The sequence below is a fragment of the Pleurodeles waltl genome, chromosome 4_2, assembly GCF_031143425.1.
Source record: "Pleurodeles waltl isolate 20211129_DDA chromosome 4_2, aPleWal1.hap1.20221129, whole genome shotgun sequence".
NCBI lineage: Eukaryota > Metazoa > Chordata > Amphibia > Caudata > Salamandridae > Pleurodeles > Pleurodeles waltl.
This window is the reverse complement of record NC_090443.1, coordinates 108,137,241-108,164,910: the sequence shown is the minus strand read 5'-3', so window position 1 is coordinate 108,164,910 and position 27,670 is coordinate 108,137,241. Positions and strand designations below refer to the sequence as shown.

The 27,670-nt window shown below is 43.0% G+C and overlaps 1 protein-coding gene across 3 annotated transcripts in view; it reads left to right on the top strand.

Annotated features, from left to right (window-relative positions):
* LOC138292322 (ATP-dependent 6-phosphofructokinase, muscle type-like) overlaps positions 1-27,670 on the top strand; it is a 227,795-nt gene that overhangs the window by 144,837 nt on the left and 55,288 nt on the right. For all 3 annotated transcript variants that reach the window (XM_069230870.1, XM_069230869.1, XM_069230871.1), the window contains 7 exons: positions 962-1,127; positions 4,490-4,534; positions 6,582-6,690; positions 16,911-17,006; positions 20,540-20,632; positions 20,892-21,017; positions 25,472-25,536. In XM_069230870.1, the coding sequence (XP_069086971.1) occupies positions 962-1,127; positions 4,490-4,534; positions 6,582-6,690; positions 16,911-17,006; positions 20,540-20,632; positions 20,892-21,017; positions 25,472-25,536 (700 nt within the window). The remainder of the gene's footprint in view (positions 1-961; positions 1,128-4,489; positions 4,535-6,581; positions 6,691-16,910; positions 17,007-20,539; positions 20,633-20,891; positions 21,018-25,471; positions 25,537-27,670) is intronic.

The window sequence follows — 27,670 nt, the reverse complement described above, 5'->3', positions numbered from 1 at the left end:
CTATCCATTCTTCCACCCGTACCTCCCTCCATTCCGTTTTTACCTTCACTATTACTTTTTTCATTTGTTCACTCAGTCACAGCTTCATCATAAAAATGACCTTGCCGTATTATCTATGATGCTCCTAGGTGACATAAAGAATATTTTAACGGTATTATTTAACACATGCTGCCTAATGGCCCCCTCACCCACTAAAATGCAATGAGGCTATACCAGAAGAATGGGATTTCATGAACATCGCTATAGACAACAAGAGGGGCAGCAGGTGTCTTTTATGGTTGTAGGGACCGGGTGCCCCAAAGTCGTTGTGTTCCTCCTCGAAGCCCTAACTATCATCGTTGGTGCATTATGCTATCAATGGATGGGGTCTTTTAACAGCTTTTTAGGCCTTATGCAAGGGCTGCTTGGTCTTAATATCAGCCTTTTTGTTGCCTATGCTTGCGACTCTAGGCCATTAGTATGGACTGAGCTGACTTATTCCAACCACTTGATTGACATTGTCAGCACACATGGGTAGCAATATGTCAGACATATGGATAGCATCGCTGCAGCAGTATTTGATATTTTAGTTTGAGACTAGTGAGAAGTTTAAGTCTGCTACAGTCAAGGCATTTTGTGTGTGTTCCATAAATGCTACATGTGTTCTGTTAAATGAGTGATGGATAACTATTGAGGAATATGTTGTGACTTGATCTCTCTATGCAAGAGCAAACAGGAACCATTACACTCATAACGCCTTTATTCCCTTCATAACCTTTTTATTCTGACTTCATTATCCACATTCTGTGTTTGCTTATCTAGTTAATTTAAATATTTCTATAGCACAAGAGGCAACAAAACATACCCATAATAATAAAACATGATGCAATGACTACAGTTCTTGGAAAATATGAGGCTTTGTTGTGTATATTTTCATTTGACTGACAGGCAAACTTTGTTTTTGGTTCCACTCTCCTCTTAGGAAGAATCACAAGTGAAGAAGCCAAAGCCTCTAGCTACCTGAACATCGTTGGCATGGTGGGCTCTATCGACAATGACTTCTGTGGGACAGACATGACGATCGGCACCGACTCGGCTCTTCATCGCATAATGGAGATCGTGGATGCCATTACAACTACTGCCCAGAGGTGCGCAGTTGTGTGATGGGGCTTTTCTCGCTGACACTGTTTACACAGAAGTAGACACAATGTGAGCTAATAAGGTGGCTGCAGTAGACATTGTACCAGCTGCGGGATCAATATGAATCTCAGGACCACTGGTTATAATCCCAGAATGAAATTCAGTGATGGAACAATACAGAACAAAAAAAATAACAAAATCATGCATCGTTCTGATTGTGAAGCTCCTTCCCCCTTCAGGAGTGACCTATATGCCTTCGGCTTGACCTCTGTTAAATTAGGAATGAATCGTACAGTGCACGATTGGTTGCACAGGCATGCTCTTTTGATTAGTCATCTGTATTGGTCATTTTTCAGGATTGAAGAAGAAGCTGTTTGCCAATAACATAGCTAGAACATGTACTGAAATGCCTCATACCTTTATTCTGGGTGTTCGACCCTAACCTTCAAGACAAAGCTTTCCTCTTTGTAAACTCAGTGCTAACCAAATCTCTGTGAACTGGAAAAGCAGACGTTTGCTCTCCAAACATATGGTACTGAACTGATAAGCTACAGCAGGGATCCTCAAAACTGGGAAAAGGCTGTTGAACCTTTAAATTCGAATTCCAAGTAGCTTACTGAAATGGGGAAACTTCCACAGATCTGAATAAATGAAAAGTACTCCCCACGTATAGAAAAATTAGCATTGTTTTATCTCACCCTTTTGGAGAGGGTTTCTCTATAACAGGATGTCACAAACACTCAGAGTCACGACCCCCAGAAGGGGAGGTTATCTGCTGGGGGACAGATACATCACTTTTAAGTAGTAGTCAGTGGTGGAACGGGGAGAGGGGTTTGCGGAGTGACATCTCCCCTGAACCTCAGTTACTGAGGGAAAATAAAGCCAAGTCAATGAGAAACCCCGCTCTGCTGTATTCTTGAGTGGTACTGAGTTGGTAGTGTATTGTCCTAGAAGCAGCAGGAATTGTCATTTGATATTAAGCTTCTCTCCATAAGTAGGATGTTCTGTTTGACAGCTTTCTCCTGGAATGGCAGACCGGGAAGTTTCTCTTCTCTAGAAGTCCTTCTCAAGGTTCCGCAGATGATACCACAGTTAAGCGCATTTCTTCGGTGCTGCTAGAGGCCGCCATCTGGTGAAATATCTCAGAGCAAGGGACTTGAACAAGATGATGCTCGCAGATGATGGCTCTTTGCTACACTCGATGCTTTCACACTACCATTGAGGCTGGAAGTAGTACATACATGAAGCTTTGCTGCGCTAATTGTTTTCAGAGAAAGTGCAAATTGCAGCCACGGAACGTCTTCAAAGTGCTTGCTGCGAAATTAAGATACGGAATGCCACAAACATTAATGGGGAACATGAGCAACGAGCCAGCAACTTCTTAACATAAGATTGTTTTATTATAGAACGCACTACTAGAATTTAATGGTTTTGCAGCATTGTGATGGACATGTATAACCACCTTCATGACAGCCTTTCCTCAGAAGAAGGAAGGGCTAAGAGGACCACACCAGTACTCAGACCTCTGGCCTGCAGCTTCACACAGCAGGTTCATAACACCACTGAGCCACACGTAGTGTAGAAGAACCCTCATATGTGAAGAACTTGAGATTTAAAACTTTGAACAATTTCCATGTTTTGATTTTTGTGATGTTTGCTCAGTGCCTTTCAATGTTAGGTACATACCAGGATATTTTGATGACATTTTATAATCACCGAATTCCTAATGTTTTCAATGACACAGAAATCGATCTGGTGCCTTGGATGATATCTCTGTAAACTTGTGAAACATGTTGTTCCTTTAAAGTTTTCTCTTCCCACTTCTCTATGGGTGTGACCTCAAGCGCTCAGCCTTTGGTTATTTGAAAACATTGCCTCCAATACAGGCCATACTTGCAGACCATATTCACATCTCATAGGACTACAAATGACTTTTGCTGCACTAAGATGCCTTTCTGCCAGAATTCTAAAAACTTTGATTAACTGTTCCTACTGCAGACCCCAAGTAACACTGGGGTAGCCCCAAAGCTCTCTAGCTCCACCTAACAGAGTACTTCCTTAATGTCCGGGGTGGCTGTCCTGTCGAGTAGGTTGTAGTTCCCCTTCTAGGGAGCTTCATTCCTTTGTTCTGCTCACACAAAGTAAATCACCTCAACTTCCAAATTTGTTTGAAATACAGCCTTTGCTTCTGAGCTGAAGAATCTAGTTTAGTTAGCCAACATGGTGGATCTCTTTTTTCCTCTCTACATTAATAGACTGGCTCATATAGATTTTCCCTGAAGCAAACCAAGGGCTGCACATGAGCTTTTCAAATTCTCTCCAGCTGTCTGATGCACTATTCACAGTTTGGTACTGGAGTACGTCTGCAGATTGCTGGAGCTTTTATGAGTTGTCCACGTGCAAATGGAAATAACAGATTTTGTAGAGGTATCTCTGGTTTGCTCCTTTGCATACCCATGTACCATACATGGTGAAAGGTGTAAATCCGATTCATTCATAAATATCTTCTAACTTTCTCAAGATTTGCCTCTCTTATGAGATCTAAAAAGGCTGACATCGATCTGGGATTGGTGGTGTACCCAAAAAGAGAGGATATGACCTAACAGTTCGGGCTGAACTGTCCCATTTGAACTGGTGTCAAACAGCACAGTGAGCAAATAAAACATGTTGTAATTAAATGTACAATGACTAATTATCATCAGTTGAAATGAACTCAGTCAATCTATCCATCATTTTTATGATCTGGCTTGACAGGGCACCTGTCGCCAGACAGTTATGGGTGCATCACACAATAATGGCGCGTTTGCTCCACCGACATGTCGGGAATCAGGAGTACATGTTTTGAGTGGGCAGAAGTTGTATGCTTCCACAACAGTGTGCTTTCCCTTTAAACAGCAATGATCACTTTGTTTATTTAGCCAGCTAGCTGATTGTAAACCTTCAGGGGCACACACATGACACTAATGCTGAAATAGTGTCTTTGATAACTTGATAATTTATGGTATTTTTCTCTGACAACAGCACAGATGGGTGGAGGGTGGTCATTTACCTACATGTAGTTTCAGGTCTGGCTTGACAGTGCTATTGTCCTTTAACCTTTTAACTCACACTTGTATTCTACAATTCTTTGCTTCCACACAAATGCATATCCATTCTTGTGCTGTCTATTTGTGATACTTCACATTATCATACAACATTCATTTAAAACCAGGCCTATTGGCATTGCCAGTGCTTGCTTTTTTGTTTTAATACTGCATAAAGACTAATTGTGCTGGGTTTTTCAGGTTCCTTTGAAAATGGAATGTATGATTGACGACGCATGTTCTTCGTGCTGCCCCTAAATATTTGTACCCTGTTATTATCTTTGCAGCCACCAGAGGACATTTGTGTTGGAGGTGATGGGTCGTCACTGTGGGTAGGTGATACTTTTTGTTCATGATTGGTTATTTATATTATGTGGATTTCTTTTAAATTGGGTCGTTTGGCACAGTGCGAAATTTGTAAATAAAACTGTGCCGGTGCATAAAGCCCTCCTTTTAAACAAGCCGATGCTGCAATTAAATGTGCGAACACAGACTACTGAGGCAGCGTAATCCTGAAGTCATCTCGGGCCTCTTAAATCCATTTACAGCCTCTCCCTGCCCTTTCAGCTCACTCTTGCAGCTTTCTCCCATTGTGACTCTTTTTTTTGTTTTTCTCTTCCTCTGTTTTTCCCATATGTGTCTTTTTCTCGCAGTAAATGCTTGAGGCAGAAAAATAAGTGTCGGCCCTCAAACATAAGTGCCAGTGCCCCGCACCGGAAACAACAAGCACAAATTAAGCACTGGTTGGCGTCGGGAGCATCATGATTACTCTGATGCTGTTCTGTTTTTTCTGTGTTCCACTTATTTATGTTGTTCAGTCTGTTTCTAATCTCTCGCAGTTTTATGCCAGGTAGAAAACAGGAGTTCTATCAGAGAAAGCTAATAGCCTTGTATCAGATTACTTGCTGTAAATCTAGGATAAGACCATGTGTCTCTTGGTTCCTCAGTTGGCAAAAGAGCCACTATACCACATATCTTTGTCTACTAAGATTGGCACTTGTAGGACATCTTGATATGCCTGGTCTTAGAGGCCAACAAGCGTTTACGCTGCGGTTGAGATACATTCATTGTAATACCATCCTTGGTTGTGATTTAGTGTAGAAAATCAGAACATTCCCTCTAGATGCATCTAGATTTATTAGCATTGTAGATTCTCAATTTCAGGTTTCATTTGAAATTCTGACATTAGGAAATACGACTGTAGCACATTCTACCGTAATTTATTTTTAAGTTCCAGCAACCAATGTTGTGCATTCTGTTTTACATGTAATTGGAGTAGTTGGGGGGCGTGCGCAAGTAGCTAGATTAATTTATAATCTTCTAAATCTTTTCGGGCTGTACCACATCAATACATATTTCATAACAGTTTGCCTATCTCTAATAAGGCTCATCAGTGTTCGGAGAAGCTTGGAAAAGGACACACCCAGATCAACCAGTTTCCAGTTCCAATGTGAGATTTAGAGAGGACGTTAATAATACAAGTTTGATGTGGAAGTGATCAGCCCAAAGTATTTCCATTGAATACTTTACTAGTGTGTAGTTTTCAGAGTTATAGCTCATGTCGAGCATGTGGTCCGCTCAGTGTCTATGGAGAGACACTGACTTAAAAGCCTTCAAAGAATTAAAAACAATGTAGTAGACTTGTCTGTACACTCTCCCAGATATTTAAATCTCTGATGACCAAAACTCTTTCTTAGAACATTTGTGCATGCGTTGCCTGTTCTTCTGGCCACTCAAAATAATTTAAACCTAACAAGGAAGGTAGTAAGTTAAAATGCAACCAGTGAGTGTAATAAGATAACTGATGCAAGGAGCATATTTTGTATGCTTTATAAAAAAAATAAAAATTAAAAATAGACCTGAGACCATATGTCCTCATTTCTTTGTTCATTCTCGGGTCATTGTCTGCATTGAGCATCGACCTTCCCTGTCTGGAGTGTGGACAGACCTCTGGCATCCTCTCAGGTATGTCTACACCAAAGACGAGTAGTGATCTGGGCTTAGGGGATAAGAAGGCTGGTGTCACTGCTGGAACATTTATGTCCACCTTCATCTCCACAATTCAGAGGGCAAACCCGGAATGTGGCCACCAGATGGGCTATTAGACCTTGGGATGTCGTGAATCCATGGCGGAACACAGCCGAACCAGAGGGTGATGCAGAGAAAAGAAGCTGACAATGGGAGAGGACTGGACCTTATGTACTCTTATGGTCTCCTCATTAGGGGTACTCTTGGAATCCCTTGCAAACATATGATGCATTTTTACATTTTCGACATATAATCCAGCACTTAATGTATAGATATCTCCAGCTAGTTGTGAAAATGCTTAAGCTTCTCTGTATTGACATGAATCTGTTTTGAACCCCTTCTTAATTACAGATACTTAGCCCTGGTGACTGCTCTGGCCTGCGGAGCCGATTGGGTTTTTATTCCAGAAACTCCACCGGAAGCAGAATGGGAGGAACACTTGTGCCGAAGGCTAATCGAGGTATCAATGCACACTATTAAAAGCAATCAGTGTATCTGTACACATGGTATGGTCTTCACTTTATTGTACCTATATGACTGTGAAGAAGGAAATGTGTATATACTTAGCTATTGTTTGTTGGATAAGGGATATTATGTATCCAATAAACAACAAATGTAACAAACAATTAAAGAACCCCCCACCCTTATAAAAATATGATAAAGTTGGTTCATAGGTCGCACAATGAAGATCTTGAAATGATAATTCATTCTGAGTGGGTGGAGTGATAATATTGCAGCAATTAATGGCTGATTGAACCACTTCTGCACACTCGAACCGAACCCTCACTAGGAACATTCATTGGGTTCCTAAAAAACACCATACCATGTGAAAACCAATGTAAATCTTAGTATCAAACTATCTTTCACTTTTATATGGCTTAGGTCTTTAAACAAGCTTTAGTAGGTCAAAGCTCTGATGCGACCCAGAAATTATTGGGGTTACTTATATCTCATTCTAAAGTGATCTGACCTGCAACCCTTTGGAAATTGGTTTTCATATGATTGTTCCTCTTCTGATACAGCACAGATGCGCACAAAACAGTATAATCAAAGCCTATGAAGAGGAAGTTGCCAGTCGCTATCCTTCATTGAAACCAGAGTGTTGGATGCATTGACTAATTTCACCTGAGCCTAGACTTCTGCCTGTTACACAAGCACATACATAACTCATAAACATTTAGCACCCTTTACATGCAAAAACTTTACACCACCACCGGGCTTTACAGCCAATTCACAATAACCCAATACCAGCCACAGAGCAGACCCTCTCAATACAATTAAAAAACCTCTGTCAACCTGGTTGCAAACCAAAACAGATCATAAACGCAAGCCCCATCACATCAAACAACAGAGATAAGCCTGTCACCTCTTAAAACTTCAAATATTACACTCTCAACTTCCACAATATACACTTGCCGGTCTTAACCCATCCAACACCAATGGCACACCACCCTATTGTAACCTTTAAAAACAATACATCCCCAATGCTCACCCATTCCAGCACCCTTGATGCTAAAATTCCATAACATCCTCTGCATCCATCAGAACCCCAACATGCTTGGCAACCAAATCCCCATATTTATCAATATTCTTATCAATGCCCCAGAAAATCAATCTCCAAGGACCCAAACTCCACTTTACATAATTTTGTAATGTTACATAGATATGTAAAGGGCACTATCTCTCGGGAGGGTACCCTGGCAGAGCATGTGTGAGTCTAGACAAACTTAGGGCCCAGTGGAACTACTTGAAAATACATCTTCTGCTTCTTGCTGAATTCAAGAACCGAGGAGGAGGCTGGTATGTGTCTTATGTTATTCCACTCTTTAGGAGTAATGTAGGAGAAGACTCAACCACCAGATCTGGTTTTTCATATGTGTGGGGTTGTATGCAAGATGGATCCAGACTAGTGAACGTTGTCTTGAAGGTTTATGAAAGCAAATGCGAATGGTTGAGTTGTGCTGGTCCAGTGTTATGTAGTGCCTTGAAACTGTGGATGAGAAGTTTGAAATCTGCTTCTTTGTGTATGGCGAGGAAGTGGAGCTACTTTAGGTGTGGTGTGGTGTGAGTGGAGTCTGGGACATTGAGAGTGAGGCTCGACACTGAACTCTGAATGATCTGCAGCCTTATTGTGAGATTTTGTTGATTTCTGCATAAAGGGCATTCCCGTAGTGAAATTTGCTTGTGACTAGGCCGAGGGTGATGGTTTTTGGGGTGCTGATTGGGAGCCATTTGAAAATGTTCCTCAGCATTGGCAGACAATGGAAGTATGATGCGAGGCTGGCATGGACTTGGGCATGATGTTTGTTGTTGATGACTATTGTGAGGTTCATGGTGCAGGTTTTGGGGATGGGTGTTGGTCCTGGTTCTGTTTGTCAACAGCTGGAGTCCCAAGGTGAAGTGCTCTTCCCGAAATCACAATTAAGGTCTTGTTGATGTTTAGCTTCAGGCAGTCTTCTTACAGTGGATGATTTCAGTCATGTAGGCATTCAATTTGCGCCAGGTGCCAGGAATCTTGTCTGTGAGGAAGAGAATGAGTTGTGTGTTGTCTGCGTAGGAAAGGTCATTGATGGTATGAGAGCAGATGATGCGGGCTAGAGGGATCTGTATGCATTGGAGAGGGCTGGGCTTAGGCAAGATACTTGTGAAGCTCCGCAGATGAGGGAGCGGGCGTCCAAGGTGTATCCCAGGCTGACTGACTTGGTCCTTCCTATAAGGAAAGAGCAGATCTATCAAAGTATGTGTCCTTGGATTCTTATGTTGTGTATGCGTTGGATGAAGATGGGATGAGAGACCTTATTGTCAAAAGCTGTGGAGAGTTTCAGGAGGACAAAAGCTGATGTGACTCTTCTGTTCACATGTTTGTGGTGGCAATGAGGTCAGTATCCATGCTCTGGTTGGATCTGAAACCAGACTGAGTGGTGTTGAGGAGTTTGTAGTCACTGAGGTATTTTGTGAGGCTTCGTTTGATGATTTTCTCCAAGACCTTTGCTGGGAAGGGTAGCTGGAAGATTTGTCTATAGTTGGCGAGAGTTTAAAAGTCCACCATAGGTTTCTTCAGCAATCGGAGGACAGTTGCATGTTTCCAAGCATCTGGGAAGGTCGTGGAAGAGGTGGAGGCGTCCAGAATGGTTGTGAGCAGGGGTTGCAGTCTTCAGGACTGGGCGTAGTGGGGGCAGGGTTCTGATGTGGATGATGACTAGATGAACTCCATGGTTGCTGTGGTTTCTTCCGGGGTGATGACGGACCATAAGGTTAGGAATGGCGAGGTCTGTTGGCTTTGATTGCAGGTTGAAGTTGCTGTAAATGGAGGTGATTTTGTTGCTGAAGAATTGAGAGAGAATATTGCAGAGGTCCTGCGAGGGAGTGATAAAGTTGGAAGAGGCCACTTGGGAGGTGAAATCCTTCACAATGGCAAGGTTTATTTGATTCTGTTGGTGCTGGCATCAATGCGGTCCACCAGTGTGGCACGTTTGGTGGTCCGGATCATTTAGTGGTAGCCTCTCTGGGCGAATTTGAATACGCTTTTGTTTACTGTGTTCTGGCTCATTGTCCATTTGTGCTCTAGTTGTTTGCAGTGGGGTTTCATTAGTCTGAGTTTCTCCTTGTACCAGTTGGTCTTTGGTTTATATCTTGCTGTATTGCCTCTGTTTGGAGGGGTTGGGGTCAGGGAGTCTGCAAAAGAGGTGATCCAAATCTTGATGGCTTTTGGGAGGCTAGTTAGTCTGTGGTCTTGACAGCCGTGTTCCAGTCCTTGTCAGTAATGCAGTTCGAGTATCAGCAGGTTGGTCTGGTGGTGGTGCCTCTGCGTTGTACTGGGAGAGGCTGCTGAACTTGACGAGGGTGTAGTCTATCCAGGACGCTGTTTTGGGCTTGTCTACTCTAATGTTGTCAAAGGTGTTGAAAATCATCCCCAAAAGGTGTCTGGCAATGTGGGTAGGTCCCTTTACTCATTGGGCGAGGCCCAGGCTTTCAAGATCTTCGATGAGTACTTTTGAATTGGGATTGGCATGGTCTTCCTTGTGAAAGTTCAGGTCTCCAAGTAGGATGTAACTGTTTGAGCAAGGACGACTGATGCAACAAAGTCTTTGATAGTGTTGGTGATTTAGGCGTGCTGTCCCAGTGGTCTGTTGATGAGAGTATTGCCTAGGTTGAAGTTGGTTGTTCAGATGTTCCATGAGGAGAGTCACATGTCTGTGGAGGTGGTGCAGGTGATGGCGTTCATTTAGATGATGGCAAATCTGCCTCTGGGCTTGTGAAGTCACTCTTACCTGGTGGTCTTGCACCTGGGGTGGATGCTGTGGCGGTCAGGTGCTGATGAAGGGTTCAGCCAGGTTTCCATGAAGAAAGGTGGGTCTGGGGCATTGTTAAGCAGCAGGTTCAAGATCTCTGTGGCATGTTTGGTGAGTGACCAGGTGTTGAGGAGCAGGTGGAGTGTTGTGTGGGTAGTTGCAGGACTGTGTGAATGTTAGAGTGTGGAGTGTTGGGTGCTGTCAGTGTGTGTGTGCGATGTGTGTTCATTATGGGTAAGTACATGACAACTTGCAGGAAGCAGATGAGAATGCTCCCTTTGAGTTGTAAGATGCTGCAAGGCAGCAGCGTGTGGAGCGCTGGCCAGGTTTGATGGTTTGGAGGGTCACAGCAGAGTAGTACCAGCTTGGGCAGGGAGAGGGTAGGATCAGGGTTGCTGGCGATGGGTACAGTTCAGGTATGAAAGGGGGCAGAAATGCTTTTCTTTGACACGCCAGCAGTGTGTTCACACTGCGGCCTACATCAAGAAGGTCCTGGGAAAGGGGGAAAGTAATGTCACTTCCTGTGCAGATGAATGATGGAAATGAGTCTTCTTGCTCAGCTTTTACTTTAAAAGAGCATTTTGGAGGGAAATTAGTGCTGTCACTTGCTCTGCAGATGTATGATCGGATAGCCAATGATGTCACTTCCTGTGTAGGTGGATGACGGGGAAATCCAGTGATCAATTCTTGTCCAGATGGGTGATGGGAAATCTAGTGATGTCACATCCTGCGCAGATCAATGACGAGAAATCCAGTGATGTCACTTCCTGTGTAGATGGATGATGGAGGAAAAACAAACACAGAACATCACCCAAATCACCAGCATGGTCAAAACACTCACAAATCTAACATGTATGACACCACAACATCCATAGAAACATAACATAAAGTGCCACAGACAACCTCGTTCACCAAGACCTCAGTATCTGCTATACCAACATCTCTACAGTTTCTTAAAACATACATTCTCACAAACACACACAACCATGCACATACTGCCATACTCATTGAAATAATATTGAGGATTTCTTTTATTAAGAGTGTTAGGATGAAATTCAAGAATTCCTCGAATGTTACAGGCTTTCTGAGAGAAGAAGCTTGTGTTTTAGTCTTGAGTCTGCAGTAAAATCGGTTTACCATGGGTTTTATGTAGCAACCAGCGGCAAGGGTGGTCTAATGTCACAGATATTGCGTCTCAACCAGGTTCTTTATCCCTCACCCATCAAAGTAAAAAAAGTTTGATGTTGAAAATACCTATCCCTGATCTATCTGTAGATTCTGAACAAGCCAGCGTGGGCATCTCTGAGCACTGCCAGCATGATGTTGAACAGCAAATGGGAGTATTCCATATTAATTCCCAGCAGTTGTAAAATGGAGCCAATATCTGTTAAGTGCTTCTTTTATTAATCTATAGTGCTGTTCCCTCTTGATTTGCGGTTTGGATGGATGGTCGTGGATGGTTGATGGCCTTCCTTTCCTTTCTATCCACAACTGCATGTTCTCTGTGGCTCCAGCCAGTGGATTGATGCGATCTAGTAATTCCCACTTATATGCGCTGGCATCTGCTGGTGCCCTTCTATGTATCTGCTCACTGCACTCTCTAGCTGGTTTAGGGAAGAGATACTCTTTTCTGCAGTTCAAGGATGAAATAAAATGAAATATCTGCTCCCTCCCATGGTGCAGCCCTTGTACATCCCACATTGTACCAGTTTCCTCCTTGATTGTAACAAAGATCTGTTAAATACACAAAGATGACAGAGACTTCTAGCCACAGATTCTTTTCCTTTAGTATTATCCCTACGCATAAGACTGGATCTGGAATTTTTTGTGAGCAATACACCTGCACCCCAGTTTCCTCACACAGCACCCTACCTAAGAGAGCTTGGTTGTCCAAGCCTCAACTTCAAGTGTAAATCCTTGCACATTCCCTACCACCCCACCAGATAGGGAAACCAAGAGGCTTGATACATTAGGCAAGAAAATGTTTTTCTTCATCCAGCCTGGCACTATGGTTTCAAGCTATGGCAGGAGAGATGCAGCTAAGTTCACAATCCAGTGTGGTCTGGACACAACCGACTTGCTAGGCAGAGTGGTTTCTTCATCAGTGGCCTTATGGCGCCACACATAGCTAAGGACAACTAGTTTTTCAGGGATGTCCCAGCTTCGCTTATGGGCATGCCCTTTGATGGCTCCCAATTCTTTGGAGGCAAGGCGGGCTCGGCACTGGAGCGCTTCAAAGATAGCAGAGCTATGGCCATGTCATTGGGCATTTCATAGGCCTTCAGCCAACCCCAGTTCATCTTTCGCTCCTTTGTGGCCATGGAAGGGGCTTCCACCACGGCATAGGAACTCCCCATCCTCTGCATGCTAAAGGAGGTGGTACCTCCAGTTCACTGGGTTGGGTAGCCAGAGGTCAGAACAGTCGACCATCCCTCAGATGGCAGCTGCAGGTTCGAAAGCTCTTTAGTTCACTCTCCAACCATCATAGGCAACTAGTGGGAGGCAAGATATGCCTTCACCGACATCACTGGAGGTTGATAACATTGGACCGCTGGGTTCTCCAGATTGTCCGAAGGGGCTACTCCCTCCCCACCCATGCCACCCTCTGGCGATAGGCTGACATAGGACCATCTCTCCTTACTCCACCATAAAGTGGCGGCTCTCTTGACCAAGGAAGCCATAGAGAGGATGCTGGCACCAGAAGTAGGTTGTGGTTGTTATTTCCGCAACTTTCTGTTGCCCAGAAAGGAGAGAGGACTTCATCCGAACGTAGACATGCGCCATCTCAATTTCTTCCTGAAGAAGGAGAAATTCAAAATGCCCATGTTCGCCCAAGTTCTGTCTGCCCCCACTCTGGGAGACTGGGTGGCAGCATTGGACTTGTAGGATGTTTATTTGCTCATTGCCGTCTTGCCTGCCCAAAGTCGTTACCTGCAGTTCACGGTGGGCCACGGACTCTTTCAATTTGCTGCACTCCCTTTTGGCCTTACCAGAACCCCTCAGGTGTTCATCAAAGTGATGGAGATGGTGAGGGGTCCCAGGTTTTCCCTATCTTGATGACTAGCTATTGAAGGCGGGCTCACCCCAGGCAGTCATCTCCCACTGCAGACTATGGCAAACCTCCTGCTCTCACTGGGGTTCACTATCAACGTACTAAAGTAACACCTGACTGCCTCTCAGACCCTCCCTTTCATCTGAGCTGTTCTGTACATGGTGCAGTTTCAGGATTATCATCCTGAACCACGAGTGCAGGATTTGTAGGCTATGATATTGATGTTTCAGCCTGGGTTTTGGTGAGACTGACTTTGAGGCTGCTGGGCCTCATGGCCTCCTACATTCTGCTTGTGACACATGCCCGCTGGCATACGCAAGCTCTGTAGGGGACCTGAAGTTCCAGTGGGTGCAGCACCAGGGAAATCTCTTCGACATGGTCCAGATCTTGGAGAGATCTGCAGTGGTGGTTAACAAACCAAGATTGTGTCAGCGGCAGACCCTCTTCCTTCCCCAACCATATCCGACATTAGTGACAGATGCTTCACTCCTGCATGTGGCGGCCACCTGGGAGAGGTGAAGATCAGAGGCTTTTGGTCTCTGGTGGAATCCAGACTCCACATCAACCTACTGAAGCTCTGGGCTATCCGGCTAGCATTAAAAGCCTTCCTGTCCTTCATCAAGGGAAGGCTAGTGCAGGTATTTATGGACTATACCTCTGTCATGTAGTAATGCAACAACCAGGGCAGGTCTGGTTATGGACCCTTTGGCAAGACACCCTGCAACTCTGGACATGGCTGGAATGTCATAGCATATCCCTGCTGGTTCAACACTTGGCAGCCTTCCTGATCGCCAGGGTGTGCAAATCCAGCCGAAGATGCCTAGTGGCTCACCAACGGTGTCTCCATCTGGAGGTGGTGCAAGGTCTCTTTCAGCAGTGGGAAGAGCCTTGGTTACATTTGATCACTAGCGCCAAGAAAGCGTTATGTCGTCAGTTATGCTCGCTGGAGTTTTCAAGGTGGCTGTCTCTCAGAGACACTTTTTGTCTTGGGTGGAGCTCAGGCCTCCTGTACGCCTTTCTGCCCATACCACTCCTGCCCAAAGTGCTCAAGAAGATCAGGAACAACCAGGCCCATCCCTGTGGCTCTGGACTGGGCTTAGAGAGTTTGTTACCCCGAGATGTTGAGCATGGCCATTGGTCCTCCAATCAAGCTGCCTCTTCAGGAGGATCTCCTGTCACAGCAGAAGGGGAGGGTTCTCCCTCCGAACCTGTCAACGTTCTGCCTTCTTGCTTGGAGATTGAGTGGTGACAGCTGACAGCTTTCGGCCTTCCGCCCAAGGTCTGCAATGGTATCTTGGCAGTTAGGAGTCCTTACACCTGCCGCAAGTTTGTGACATAGTGTGCAGAAAAGCAAGTTGGCCTCCTTTCTGCTCCCCTTTCTCAAGTCCTTCTATATATTCTTTCTCTTGCCCAGCAGGGCTCGTCTTCGGGCACCTTGGCGGGCTATCTTTCTTACATGTCAGCCTTTTTGAAGTTGCCAGATCAGCCATCCCTGTTCAAACTGTCTGTTGTGAATAGTCTTTTGAAAGGTTTTCAACACCTGTTTCCACCTTCAGCCTTCATCATGCCTCAATTGGACCTCAATCAAGTCCTCACTTTTCTGATGAGCCACTGCACAACTGTCCCCTCAGGCTTCCTGCCCTCAAAGAAGGTCTTCCTAGTGACAATAACATCTTCCTGGTAGGTCATTGAATTCCAGGCTGTGTCATAAAAGCCTCTGTACCTTCCCCAGACAAGCTGGTTATTCACACTAGAGCTTCCTTCCTGATGAATGTTGTCACTCCCTTCCAAGTAGGCCAGTCCATCACCCTGCCTCCCTTTTACGCTCTGCCACATCCCTCTAAGGAACAGGAGCGACCCCACTGACTGGACCCACAAAAAGCACTTTTCTTCTGCCTTGACTGCACAAAAGAGTTCTGAGTGGACTACCAACCGGTTGTATAGTATGTCGGAGCAAAGAAGGGAAGGCTGTGCAAAAACTGAACATCTCCTTTTGGATCGTGCTCTGCAGTTTAATCTGCTGTGCACTGGCCAAGAAGCAACTCTCTGAGGGTTTGCATGATCATTCCACCAGCGCTAAAGCTGCCATTGCATAAGCATGCAGCGTTCTGGTCCTGGACATCTGCCAGGCAATAACGTGGGCTTATCTGCACACGTTCACCAAGCACCACTGCCTGGACAGTCCAGTCCGTCGGAATGAGCACTTTGATTGTGACGGTTCTGCAGGACTTTTTAGTGTGAAACGTCTTTGCAGATCCACCTCCGGGTAGGTATTGCATGGGTATCTATTCTAAGGTGAGGAATTTGCGGCTAGAAATCTCTATCAGATGAAAAGTTACTCACCTTCGGTAACACCTTACCTGGTAGAGACTATATCTAGCCCCAGATTCATTAGTGAGCCACCCATCCTCCCAGCTCCTCAAACAGATTTCTAGCGACAGGGTTTTTCCCCTTTCAGGGCCCTAGTTTTGCACACCAGTGGTCAGTGTTCTACGTTGCTCCACACTCTGGGGTGTAAAGTAGCGAAAAGAAACTGACATCAGCACCCTGGATGGTGCCTTTATTTGCATCATGCATGTTACTCGTGACTTGGATGACGCCGACAATGCTATACGGAGCCGAACAATGTAGCCTACAGGCGAGCAGGGGTACTGCTTACACAAAAAATCCGGATCAAGTCTGGCATCTGGGGATTTTTTTAAGGTAAGGAATCTGCAGCTTGATGTAGTTTCTACAAGATAAGGCATTACCAAAGGTAAGTAACCTGTTTGTCAGGTGTTGTTATGCTGGCTTGTTTCTTCGATCTGCATCTAGGTTGCCAAACCACTGCTAGTGTGCAGGTCACTGCCAGTTCAGATGGATTCCTCTTGTCTTTTACCAACATGCTTACCTTGTCACCCTAGGTTAGCCTCTAATTTTGGTATGATTTCTGTGTCATTCTCTAATGGAGTGATGCATAGCAGGATCAATGTGGCGAGTTACATATTTTATTTTGTATACTTCATAGGGGTAAGGCATTGCCAATGTGGCTTTAAGTAAAACTTTTGTGAATGTCATTCAGTTAAATATGATCTATTAAAGTGGCTGAGCGAAGAAGCACTGCAGCTCACATTTAGGCCGGCCAGCAAGTCTCAAACTCGAATGGACATCCAAGCTTGTATCCTTTCTGGATTAGTAAATTGAGGGCAGTTAAAGTGGGTGATAAGAACTATTTACAGCACTGGGAAAGAGAATTGCTTTAGTATTAAAAACTATAGAGCATTTATTATTATTAAAATTATTATTAGTAGTAGTATCATTAATGCTGATGTTAAAAACATAATTGTCTTTTTTCAGACGAGAGGCCGAGGATCTAGATTGAATATCATCATTGTCGCAGAGGGAGCAATTGATTTACAAGGGAACCCCATCACCTCTGAAGATGTTAAAAAAGTGAGTTTTAATTGTTACCTGTCTTGTTAATCTGTTGTTGGCAGTCTTGCAATGTTTGAAGTTGTAATAAGTAGTGCACAGATTGCAGCATGAACACATTTTGATAAGGTTAAGATGTCTTCCAGTCTTTTTACCTTTTCCTTTAGAGCTGCATTGTATTACAGAGAATGACTGTGAATGCTGCACTAGCTGTGTCGTGTGATTACTACAGTCAGGCACACAGACTCTAAGCACTTCCCTGTTGTTACTGTGTACTTAGGACTGCACGGCATTCAGACTGTAAACACAGGGACTGCCCCTCCACTATTGCTGAGGAGGGTCGCCCAGCTGCTGAAAACAGAAAAATAAAGGGATAATAAAAGCATCTTATTATCCCTTTATTTTTCCACTTTCGTAGGACGGGACGGGGCCAGCCTCCTCCACGTCAACAAGTGGACGAGGAGTAGTGATGGACTTCTAAGTGTGCATGTCACTTTGGCCGCCGTCTGAGGCTGGCCAAACTGACATGCACACTTAGAAACACTCCACCCGGCTGTATTTTACAGCCGGGTTGAGACCCATCACAGTGCCCCGCTCACTCTCTGAGCAGCATTTCTACCCGCTCAGGCAAATCACAGCACTTCTTTCATGCTGTGTAACAGCATGAGAGAAGCGTCAGGATTGGTTGGAGAAGGGAGAAGGCGAGAGATGGCTGGAACTTTTTATTAAAACAATTTTTTTACTGCCTGTGCCCCCTTCTCCATCCGCTACCCCCAGCCCTCCACCCCTTCCTGGCAGCTGCCGCAACTATGTAAACACTGTTCTGTAAGTCCTGTGGGGAGTGCAGTCTTACAAGTACCGAATACTCACTGGTTTTTAGCCAGCAGCACTCTGCAGACTAGGAAGGGACATTTAAGAACATCTTGAGAGAAGCCCAAAACTACAGCACAGTGACTTTTCGGCAGCTGAATGTAAACGTCTCCTCTTTATCAGCACCCCGTATGTAATGCTGGGATTGTCAAACTGTATAAATGCTGGCACTAACTACTTCAATCTAGGTTCAGAGGGAGAGTGAGGCAGGAATATAGAACAGACAGGCCTTGTTGGCCTTTTTGTCTGCCTCTGTTGACATTAAAAAGGGCAGTGTGCTTTCCAGGTATCGATTGAATTCAGTTCAGAATGAGATTTGCCCATTCTAAATTCTCTCAACAGGCATATCTCCCTCTGCAAGTGCAGCTTTTCTTTTACTGTGGTGCAGTCTACTGGTTTATTAGGGGCTGCAACCCATGTTTCTTGTGGTGCATTTCATGCATACATGCCAATAGACCTGATTCAGGTGGGAGACTCTCAATTTTGAATATATAAAATGGCTTTATTTTGGCTGTCTCAAGCCTGAAAATAACTCTCTGTCAATAGAAGTCAATGGGAGAAACACATTCTCCCGATTTACTTTTTAAAAATCTTCCACTTTCTTTTTCTAAAATGTTAGCACGCATGTTTCATGCCCCTAGAATAACACATGTTCTGTTGTCATGAGCATTCTCTGTGCTAGCATCTCCAGAGTCTGTTCTCTGTTAAAGTTGATGACATTGTAGATGTAGTGTTAAATGTGCCAGAAGCATTCTAAGCACTTACTGTCGAGGATTATCTACTGCAAAAATATAAGACAATAGGAAAAGGAACGTTAAAGCTTTTGCAGGGCCAAATGTCAGGTCTACCAAAAAGTGATGTTAATACTAGGGTGCACTGTCGAAAATTTCTTAAACAAAATTGATATCATTTAGACTCGGGAGAAAAGCCTTTTTGCGAATCCTCAGCCTTGCCAATCTTGAAATAAGCTGTGAGATACCAAAATCGACTTTTCTTGAAGTGACATAGTTGATTTTCTGATGAGAAGAAATTACAGTTCCAGTTACTGTCCCCAGACCCTTTGTTTTGGAATGTTGGTAGAGTTTCTCACCAGAACTACCCATGATGCGTCTGGCTTTTGAGACAATATATTTTGAACAGAGCTGTAAACTGAAGCATACAGCACCATTTTTCAGCCCTTTCAATCTTCAACATGTTTCAGCCCTTTTATCTGGCCAATAAGATGGGCCTGGGCTTTCTTCAGGATGAAAGAATCAAAGGAAGGATCCCTGGTCCCTGACCTAGTGATGCGTAAAATCACACACAAACAGGGAGCACACTAACTTGCTTGAGTGGTCATTGCTTTAAAGATGATTCCTAAAACTGTAAACAGAGGAAAAGGGTAGATAGAATATTTTACAGTATGCAATGTAAGGTAAAATGGTAGTATCACATTGAAACATGTCGAAGATTTTGAAAGAGGGTCATAGAACCATAATGTCTTAGAAAAAGACCCCTTAATATAATTTATTTTTAACAATACCCAATACCACAGTGAATAATGATGGGGTACCTTAGTGAGTAGTGAGGTATTTTTATCTTTAGACCCTCGGCATGTTATCTCAAGAGCTCCGGAAATCTACTTGAGCCACTTTGGCTTATAGGCGCCAAAGTGGACCCGATGGTGAAGCATGCCACTTTTAGAGTGAGTGAGGGTTATATAAAGAAAATAAATTATTTTCTTTTTCATTATGAATGTTGGGTTGTATCTTGATCAAAGACAAGTGTGTAAGGGTGAGGAATACTTTTTTGGCAATGCCAACCATTGATAGTGCAACACCATCCTATGTAAAATGATGGGGTCAGGAACTTAAAATAGACACCCATAGGAAACAAGGTTAAAATAAGTTATTTAGAATTCTTAAAAATATATATCAACCTAATTGTGTTAGAAAATACCTTGTATAATTAGAAATAATATTTTGTGTATTATAATATTTGATTAAACTCTTTAAATATATAAATATATATTTTTTTTAAATACATTCATTTAAATTAAATCTATACATAACAGGCAATATGTTTTATTGAATAACAAATAGTTATGGACATTTAACTTTAGGTGGATTTTTAATAAATCTTAAAAACATAATTTCAATTTCAATTGTATTTAAATAAATAAATATTTATTTTAAAGTGAAGTTAATAGTACTGGAACATTTTCTATTTTATTTTACAATTCAAATACATAATTATAAAATAAATATTACATTTATTTACCTTACTAGTTAATGTAACAATGTTTTTACTATTTTTTATACAGTTTATTAAACTTTTTAACTTTACCCTTAAATTTTCCCTTGGGACATCTCCATTCTGGTGGCAGAGATCTCCTCCTACATGTGAAAAGTTACAAGCAGTAACTTTACAGTGGTAAATGAGGCTTGCACACTGGTTTCAGCAGGTGGAGACATACAGGCCCACTTTGTAGTAAATAACACTTCCAAATGGTGAGTGGCCTAATATAGTAAATTTAGTACAAAGTGCAAGAGTAAACTTACACATGTGAATTTACACTAATTCAAGTTTAACTTAATAAAACCCCTTTTATTTGTATAGTGAATCATGCTGTTTGTGAGTTGCTATTTAAACTCAAGATATAACATTTGTTGTCTGCTTTTTTGCTTTTAAATATGCCCTGACAGCTTGTGGTGAAACGACTTGGTTATGACACAAGAGTGACTGTTCTTGGTCATGTCCAACGTGGTGGGACCCCGTCCGCCTTTGACCGAATTTTGGTAAGACATATAGCTTGTACTATTGGAAATCATGTTTGTCCAGAGAAGGCAGCCTAACTCTGTAGTTTCTCGCTATCCCTAATGTGGCATATGGCAAAATCAGTGCCTCTTATGCTTTCATGTAATCAGGTATTGCATGTTAGCATTGCCCAATCCCCAATTAACTTTTTACCTGTGCTGAGTAAATTTTAATTATTTTAAAAAGTGAATTGTGTTTGTGTGCATCATTCATCGTGTGTGTTTTGCTGTCTTTGGCTAGGGAAGTAGAATGGGTGTTGAAGCTGTGATGGCGTTGTTGGAGGCAACACCTGATACACCGGCTTGTGTTGTAAGTCTCTCTGGGAACCATGCCATCCGCCTCCCTCTCATGGAGTGTGTGCAAGTGGTGAGTAACAAAGGCAAGCTCCTTGGTATTATTTCAAGATATCTCATATTGATTTTTGGAACTATAAGATGTTACCTTGTCGATGTGTGCTGGTTTGGTTGCTACACATAACTTTTAATTATGGTTATTGAGTGCCACAATGACTGCAAAAGGTATAGCTCCAATTATGTTGTCCTTTATTTTCATATCTCCAGGGTGTCTAAGCCCTGAGAAAAGTTTCACTTCAATCCTGACCATGAGGAAACTGTAGTGGGCATGTGGGATGTGCTGTTAGCATGGATCCCTGGGAGGGTTAAACGGGTGAAATCCAGAACCCTTCAGGTCTTCACATATGTTGCATATGGAAAAGGTTGTCCATGTGTTACCCTAGGCCTAATGTTTTTGCACCCTGTGTGGAAAAGGTCCACCTTTGTGCAGCTTAACAAATATCTCTTGATTCGAGGCAGACTTGAAAACTTATGAATTGGAGAATGAGAAGGACAAGAGAATTGTGAAACACCCAGATCCAGTTACAATATCACAAGGAAGAGCCATGTGGATGGGGTTGAGCAGGTCCAGGCCTGGTGAGGTAGCATGTTAGCATATGACTGTAAAGGATGATTTGAGACTCAGAAAGTTAGAGTGCACATGAGAAGTTGGACACACTGGGGAGGTGTGAGAATCTTGACAATAGATGCCATGGTGAGTGGAAGTAAATTCTTGGGCTATTAATGACCCATAATGACATCACAGTGTTGATGCTTATCCCACCCTTTGCTTCTCAACAGCTTATTATTTGCTGCCAATGTTTGAGGGAAAGGACAAAGAGTGGAAACTGGAGAAAGTAAACATTTCTTTTACAACATTGCTTGACCCTTGCAACCGGGGGTTAGAATGTAGCACCATGCGTATCCCCGGGCAAGGGAGCCTGATGAATGTCCCAGTACCCTAGGATCCAATTACAACTTTGGCAGTGTGATGGACCAAAAGGATACGTTTCACCTAACTATAACTACTGGGGTGTTTCCATACCAGTATTTCCAAGGTGCTTTAACACTGGGCTGGATTTTACAGACTGAAAAATCTGGCCAGGAAATCGCATGAGGCCCTCTCCAACAACACCAAAGAAGATAAGTACACCCTCTTACTTTGGGCTCACTCTAGCCTCACCTATTGCCCTGCAGCCCTGCCTCCTAAACCTATTGCCACGTAGCCCCCCATCAATAAAAGCAGGTATGCATGCTTATCCCTCATTCTGTTGGAATTACCTCAGACTAGCTAGTTTAGGTGTAGGGATACCGGCCAGAAACATTACTTCTGGCACACAACATACCATCACCTAAACCAGACTGACCTAATTGTGGCCTATATAGGAAGTACTCAAGTAGAGGTAACCTGTTTGTGGATTTCAAGCCAGGGTTATTAATACTTGTTGGATCTTTTGAATTTCATCTCAATGAGGGAATAAATGCCTGTATTAAGTCACAGTGAGTACCTCACCCACAGGAACAGTGTGCTCATAGCATCTAGGTATCATGATTGTTTGATACACTGGCTCACTCCTTACCCTACTGATCTTGGCAGCAATGCCCTCTGTTGTAGTGTGCTAATATGGGTTGTTTGTACACTACACATAAGGAATTAGAGTTATATTTGTGGAAGCTATTCCTTAGCTAACAGGTTTTAAGAAAAACACTATTATTTTTTGGGCATAAACTATGGCACATTTTAAACCCACATTTAGTTATAGTGGATACTAATTCAAATTTGACATGGAAAGATTTTTGACATTGAGAGACTTTTGATATTAAAAGGTGAGCAAGCAAAAATAATTCCAGTTTTGGTACCCCCAAATAGAGCATTGTATATCCAGTTTTTTTAGGGCATATCTAGAGCATTGAGCTGATTTACATGTACCTCAGCTTGAGCATGGGTGTCAAGTGATGGTGCTTAAGGCCTAGAATCCCACCAGAAATTAAGCCAGTCTGCTGATCAAGTATATTATTCAACTTAGATCCATTGAATAAGCGTTTATCTTATGTGGATATCCTGAAACTGTGACCTTGATTAGCAACGTTGAGCACACCTATTCGGAGGCTTATTTGCAATGCTGTATTCGTAGCAGGAAGTGAAAACACCACATGGACAGAAGCAGATGAGGGACAGCCCAGATAGGGGTACCACAATGGGGCAAGGCATACAGTAGATTTTTGCTGCTGAAAACTGCAGAGAAAAGGCCTCATAGTGTAGGATTTCCACACAACTCGCAATCACGATTTAACCAGCAACTGCTCCTTCAGCTTACTCGGGCTTTTCAGAGAATTTTATTAGGAGGACTATGGTGTTCGCAAAACCAGGCTTGATTTTCCCTTTAATCTTACTTCTGTTATGGGATCTGGAACTCAGGGCTCAGGGTCCTCCTCCACTCTCACTCGTCTCCTGTCCTCCTTTTATCACGCCCCTGACTTCATAAATGGTGGTTGCAGCCTTTAGTCCAAGGATACGAGACAAATTACACAGTGGAAAACAATAGGCCACAGTGGGAGATGTTTGCTAGGCTTTTAGGATGTTCACGTTGAGCTTATTTACACACTTTGAAACTTGAAGGCCGTTATTTAATCAGTGGTTGTCCTGACAGTTTGAAATGGCTTAGGCCCACTCAGACCTACTTTTGGCATCTATGAATATTGCCAGTGCAAATATTGATAAGTCAAAGTAAATTAAATATCTACAGTCCGTTCTCTGTATATTGACAAGGTTATACATTGTCAGTCTGAGCACAACCACAACAATTGAGTAAATTCCTGTGTTGAAAGTTGCGATTATCTGCTTGTTTTTATTTCACTTTCATTAAAGCAAAAAATGCAATTGTGTGGTTAATTGAAATTGCTGTACTTATGTAGGCCTCTGCATCATATGTTGGCTGCCTGTTGCAGAGAAGGCCTGATTCCAAATGCCCTGTTCAGTTCACCCAACCCCCTTAAAGTCTGCATATCTGATCCAGAGCATCTCTCAGAATGCCCAACTGGGCTTTTCAGATCCTTTAGTCTATTTTTGTTAAATTGTGCTGAATTAGGCACCTTAGGAAATGCCCAATTTTGTCAATCATATATTCACAATACTCACTTCATTGAACAAATACATTTAGAGCAATCTCAGGATACTTGTGAAACTGATGACATTTCATTTTGTTAACTTTTGAGAGCAAGAAATCTGAATATAAGACCATCGACTAAAGCCCTCATTCCGAGGAACATATGATTCCATATTGACTGGAAATAGAGTTTGCAACTGGATTAGGAAGTGTTGTACTTCCACATTACAAGTTTTTCCCACATTTTAAAACACCTGCAATGGACAACTCTGGGTTCCAGCATCCCAAAATTATTGACATCCATAGTATTGATACTTTTGGATGACAGAACACAAGATCATTGGTCCTGGCACCAGTATGGTTTAAATCTTATTACTGACTTATTATTGACTTTAAAAAGAGTTATCAGAAACGCCCACCTAAATCCACTGGCTGGTACGATTTTGCTTTTCTAAAATTCTCCATTATTTGATTAAAATAAACAACGTCATGAACCAATCAACAACCCACCCGCCTCCTCCTTCCACACCTCATCGATCTGTGAAATGAAAATGTGATATTTGTTACATCTTAGTCTTACAGTTTATGCCAGGCAGCCTTCGCCTCAAAGCCATATTGTGTCTGCTCAGAGAGCCGATAGTCTGTTAGGCTGTGTGAGTCTGAGTGCAGATCTGAAAGGGAATTGTGGAATATTGGTACTAAACATAGTGTTAATGTTTGAGGGCACCCCCCAGCAATAGCGATGCTGTTTAGGGCATTCCCATAGCAAATGTGTGAGCCCAACTCTCCCCAGTTTCTCCAAAAGTTTACTGATCTTACCAAATACCAACTGTGTACACACTCAGATGTGTAGTACTAATATTAAACTGATTTTGAGAGTGCTTCTTTGTTTGACTTGCTTTACACCAGAAATCTGTGCCCTACTCTAGATGTCCTCCCACTCTGTGTCTGAGAGGGAAAGTTCTATTTCCATTTTCCACCTTTTTTGTGCCGGTGACCTGTGTTGGGATACCCCTCTCTGTAGGAGTTTGTGAATATTTGAAAGCAGTTGCTTATCATTCTGTTTTGTGACGAGTCATTTTTACCTGGCATCCTTATAATGAGGACTTGGGGATACCAATTGGTCAAACTGTCCATTTCCGTCCCATCCAAAATGCTAATCTCACTTCTTAGTGGTCTCAAACTAGGTTGAAAAAGTTTATTGACTCACTGAGAATTAAAGCTTTATGGTTACTGCAAAAATCTGTTCACGTAGCACTCTCAGTTTAATGGTTTTAAAGGACCACAAAACAGATATGCTCTGAAAAAGTCATGCATGACATTGGAATATACAAAATTAGTTTATATCAGCTTTTGTTTTTAATTATTTTTCATTCATTAGACTAAAGATGTCACGAAAGCCATGAATGAGAAACGATTTGAAGATGCCGTGAACCTGAGAGGCAGGTAAGATTTACTTAAGTCTGAGCTAACCCCTTGGTACTTTACAAAAAATGGACACGACAGCTTTTGTTTTCAAAAACGGAAGCTTGGAGGGAAATGTGTCCCTTTCTGTTTTATGCTGCTGAATGGCATAAACCAGGGTGCATTATGCTTAAAATGCGTCATGCTTAAAATGTATGTTGTAGAATGGGCGAGTAATCCAGATGGGTTCTGAAATGGTCACAAGGTTCTCGAACACATTGTGGTTTAGGAGGTTTATACCCAGACTGTACACAGACTCAAGTGGGTGAAATGGTGGGGTGAGTAACTGTGTACAAACGATGAAAAACATGCAGGAGTTATTCCTACACCTTGGAAGTACAGGAACGTGAGTTATAGGTGATCGCTTGGTGCAGGAATTGTGGCCGGATAACTGTGCCAAATGTAATCAGCCTAATTGCAAACTGTTTTGAAGTTGGAGGTATAAGATGCAAGTGTCAGGGCAACTTCTAGGGAACATCCACCCTCAAGACCCCATAACCCTATGCTAAAGATAGCCAGAGAAGATGCAAAAAAGGAGTCTTGTAAGCATTGCTTCTGTGTGCCAGAGCTGTAAATCTGAGTTTTAGGTGTCAGAACTTGAAGGTTTTATTTGGGTGCTAGTGCTAGAAACCACCATTCGATTTTGGGAACAGAGAGATTAAAAGCTCAGCTTCATGTACTATAGAAAGAAATCTGCATAGCAAGAAAGCTGTGCAACTTGCATGTAATGAAGCAAGGCAACTTATTCAGGCAAATATAAATATTGTCTATTCCTACTTCTCTGAGGGCTTATTAGAGGCCAGGATTGACTTCAAGATGGCCTGACTTACACACAACCACCACATCCTTGCCTCCTCAGCTCCCTCACAGACAATCTGCACAACTCAGAGGGTGAGGGAAATACTGAAAAGATAAGGACATTGGAAAATCCATGGTAGTATCTCATAAAGCTGTAGATAAACATGATTTGCATTCTCATGTCTTCTAGTATTGGCCTCAGACCTTTTGCAGGTTGGTTCCCTTGGAAGAAAGGATTTGGAGTCATGGGATGGAGTGTGATTTAACCCCTAGCTGTCATTGAGTGTGACCAGCATCTCCATATTATATTGTTTTTTCATGCCATCAGGTTTGTATGTGAACTGACAGATCTCAAGACTTGACAAGTTCCCATGTTTTCTTTCAGGACTTCATTGTTAAACTTGTGAATCATCACCGGGGAAATCCTTTATTGTCCACACTGTTCTCCATGACACCCTTCGGAGACCAAAGCCTATTGATCGACTCTCAGCTACCAGGTCCTCAAGCCCTCCTTGGGGCAGCATGTCTCCTCATCTTCCATGGCTTTTTGTGGAGAGTACACATAGTGTGACTCAACGGTCACCCTTCCAGTACTGTCCCTAGAGCCAGGCAACAAATATATGGTCCGACTGTTACCATGTCTGTAACCTCTGCCTCTCCCATGACCACGACTGCTCCACATTCAAAGCCTGCCTCGCCTTTCAGTCGAAGAAAATCCTCCAATACAATGGGTGCGGCATTGAGCCCACCAGAAAATGCACTAGCAATCTCTCGAAGACACACCCAACATTTTCAGTGAACAGGACCCACTCATTGTTGATGAAGATGAAGATGTGGCCCTTCACGCATTTCACCAACCATCGACCAGTCCAGTACAGTGTTCTCCAGTGGCTCAGATGAGGAGGAATTAGAGAAGGTTCACTCAACCTCCACAATCAATAGCTCTCAAACAGAGTCCTCCTCTGGGGTCGTAAGTATGATTGGCGCCGACACAGGGTAAGCCTCTTAACAGGCCCCATACCAAGGTCGACCACCATTCCTCAGGGGTTAGACATCCAGCCCTGTACCAGAAACATCACAGCATCAAGGGCCTGTACCATGTTTGGGCTTTGGTCAGCACCTAACAAAGGCCTTAGAGCCGACAAAGATTGTGTTGAAGGGCATCAACCCTTCATGGCTGTTGAACCTCAAGTTTCTGTATATCCCTCGACTCCACTAAAGCTGATGGCCCTTCAGTGCTTGCGCTCAAGCCATTTTCTACTCTAAGGCCACCATCAACAACTGTTTATTTTGACTGAGAGCAGCCAGTCTTTCAAAG